Source organism: Penaeus chinensis, chromosome 3, assembly GCF_019202785.1.
Source record: "Penaeus chinensis breed Huanghai No. 1 chromosome 3, ASM1920278v2, whole genome shotgun sequence".
Classification (NCBI taxonomy): Eukaryota; Metazoa; Arthropoda; class Malacostraca; order Decapoda; family Penaeidae; genus Penaeus; species Penaeus chinensis.
The window spans coordinates 16,555,278-16,557,777 of NC_061821.1; the positions used below are offsets into that span (position 1 = coordinate 16,555,278).

At 41.4% G+C, this 2,500-nt stretch overlaps 1 protein-coding gene across 1 annotated transcript in view; it reads left to right on the forward strand.

Moving 5' to 3' along the window:
• The first annotated feature begins 972 nt into the window (after positions 1-972).
• The window catches only part of LOC125042111 (nuclear pore complex protein Nup93-like), a 29,057-nt gene continuing 27,529 nt past the window's right edge, over positions 973-2,500 (forward strand). Inside the window, exons 1-2 of the mRNA XM_047637581.1 lie at positions 973-1,113; positions 1,359-1,496. Of these exons, the coding sequence (XP_047493537.1) occupies positions 1,434-1,496 (63 nt within the window). The 5' untranslated portion in view covers positions 973-1,113; positions 1,359-1,433. The remainder of the gene's footprint in view (positions 1,114-1,358; positions 1,497-2,500) is intronic.

Genomic DNA, 2,500 nt, shown 5'->3' on the forward strand with positions numbered 1-2,500 from the left:
GCCGCACCCAACGTGACCTGGCGGGGCCACGTCGCAATAATTACAACTGCCCCACGCGCACTCCCGGGGGTAAAAAGCCAAGGATGACCCGGGTAAAAGGGAATTCCCCCTAGCGTTTCCGGAAAAGGACAAACCCCCCCCGGGCTGACCAGGGCACCCACCCACACCCTTAACCAAGACTTGGTCTGTGTAAAATCTGTACTTGCTTACGCTTTTTAATAAAAGGGGTTAAACCCAAACCGCCCCCTTTCACACCCCTGCTTAACCATTTTAAAGGTCTAAATAGCCTTTACGGGGTGCGGGTCCCGTGCGTGCTTACGGCGTGCGGCATGTGTTTTTAAACACATTAAATATCGTTGATCTATAAAATCCTTACCCTCATTTAAGTTTGAAACTGATTCTCTTTGGTGCTGTTACATTACTTAAAGAAAACCCAATTTCTTCGACACACGTGCTCTGTTGTAGTTTGAAGTGTAATTGTTAATTAAGCTCGAATCATCAATGCTGCATTTGCCTTTTTCTTCCCTGCAGGGCATCAACGACCTCTGGGAGTTGGTGCAGTGCATGAGTGAGGTCCCCGTGAGCATGGGCGGTGATGCTGTGCAGGCGAGGGCGTCCCCCAGAGTACAGGCAGCGCTCGTCCGCCAGTCGCGAGGCCACCTGGAGAAGTGGTGAGTTGTTGAACTCTGTTCTGGCCGTCGCAGGTAAGCTGGTGCTGGATTGAGGGCTTCTCATCTCCCACGGGACAATGGGATGCATGTGGCATGCGTTCAGTCTTACGCCCAGTCTTTAATCATGAATATTTTCTTCTCCGTACTTATCTTCGTCCGCCGTGTTCCTCCGCCTCCTCCTTACGATAATTCTTCTTGCTTCATAACAGTTATGCAGCCCACATGAAGAGGATGGTTTATTCCCAGCTGGAGCGGGCCCAGCTGGGGGGCGTCCCTGGCCTGGTGCCCCTCGTGCGGGCGTTCCTGGAGGTGGTGTTGCCCCCGCAGGCCCTGCCGACTCTCGAGGACGGCCAAGCGAGCGGCGCGCCTGTCTGGCCCCTCATCTTCTACGCATGCGAGCGGGCGGCGGCAAGGCGGCCTGCGTCGCGGCGGCAGAAAACAGGTACAAATGATTCTCTTCTGAAAATGTAGTCAAGTCGATGTGCAAGTGGAAGAACTCGGTAGTTTCAATTTTGCTTGAGTTTTAATTCATTGCATTACTTTCGCGAAAACTAAAAGTGGAACACGCATACTCACACTATCTAACTATCGCATTCAGACACGCACTCGCACTCGTACTAGCAGTAGCACTAGCACGAAAAACAGCAGCTGTCATAATTTAATGACAATTAAATTAATGGATTCCAGTTCTCCGTCTGTTGTTGAAATTGTGGCCGCCTTGGATCACTATAAAAAGATGATTCCTACAGACTGCCACCCGACATGGAGAAGAAACTGCGGATGTCCTATAAGCGTGCTGTTAAGAATTCACCAGACCCTTTCAAGGTACAGTTATAGTTATAAAGTATCTAGCGTCATTTACGTAACATAATATATTTATATGTCCGTGAGTATCAAGCTTTTTATATTTTTCCACTTTTTGTACAAATACCCAATCTATGGATATACGTATATTATATAGTACATCATCATCTTTATCACTACTATCTATCTTTTTATCTACCTAATATATATGCTGTTATTTAAAAATAAATAAAAAATATTTTAAATATAAAAAAAATACACATTTATATAACATATACATAATACTACATAATTTGCAACATATACATACATATCCAACTAACATTCATATAAAAATACACACACCACACACACACAAAATTTTATAATAATAATTATAAACATATATATACACACCCACACACACACACAAAAAAACACACCACACACACACACCCACACAACACACACAACACACACACACCACAACCATCATGGGTTATTTAATAAATCATACATATTTGCATATCTATACATTTTATTAATTTTTTAATATATTATAACCGTTAAAATATATTTTTAATACAATAGTAATATAAGTTATTATGTATATATACAAAAGATGATTATATATACAGATGTATTATGTATATATACATAATGATGTTGTATATATACATATATGTATGAAGTATGTATGTAATAGACATACATATAGTAAGGTATATAGACACATTAGTACCTTCATATACATAATTTTTACACCTTTTATAATATATGTATTTTTATATTGTATGGTTTTTAATTTATGTATATTACATATATTTATGTATAGTAATGCAACTGGGATGTAATATAAAAATATAATCTGTAAGTATAAACAGGTAATGTATAATTATTATATGTTTATACAAAAAGACAGGGTTTCACACACGCACCACGCACGACGCACGCACGCACGCACGCACGCACCAGCACGCACCACGCACCGCAACCCCACACACACCAAAACACAACCCCACACACACACACACACACACAAACAC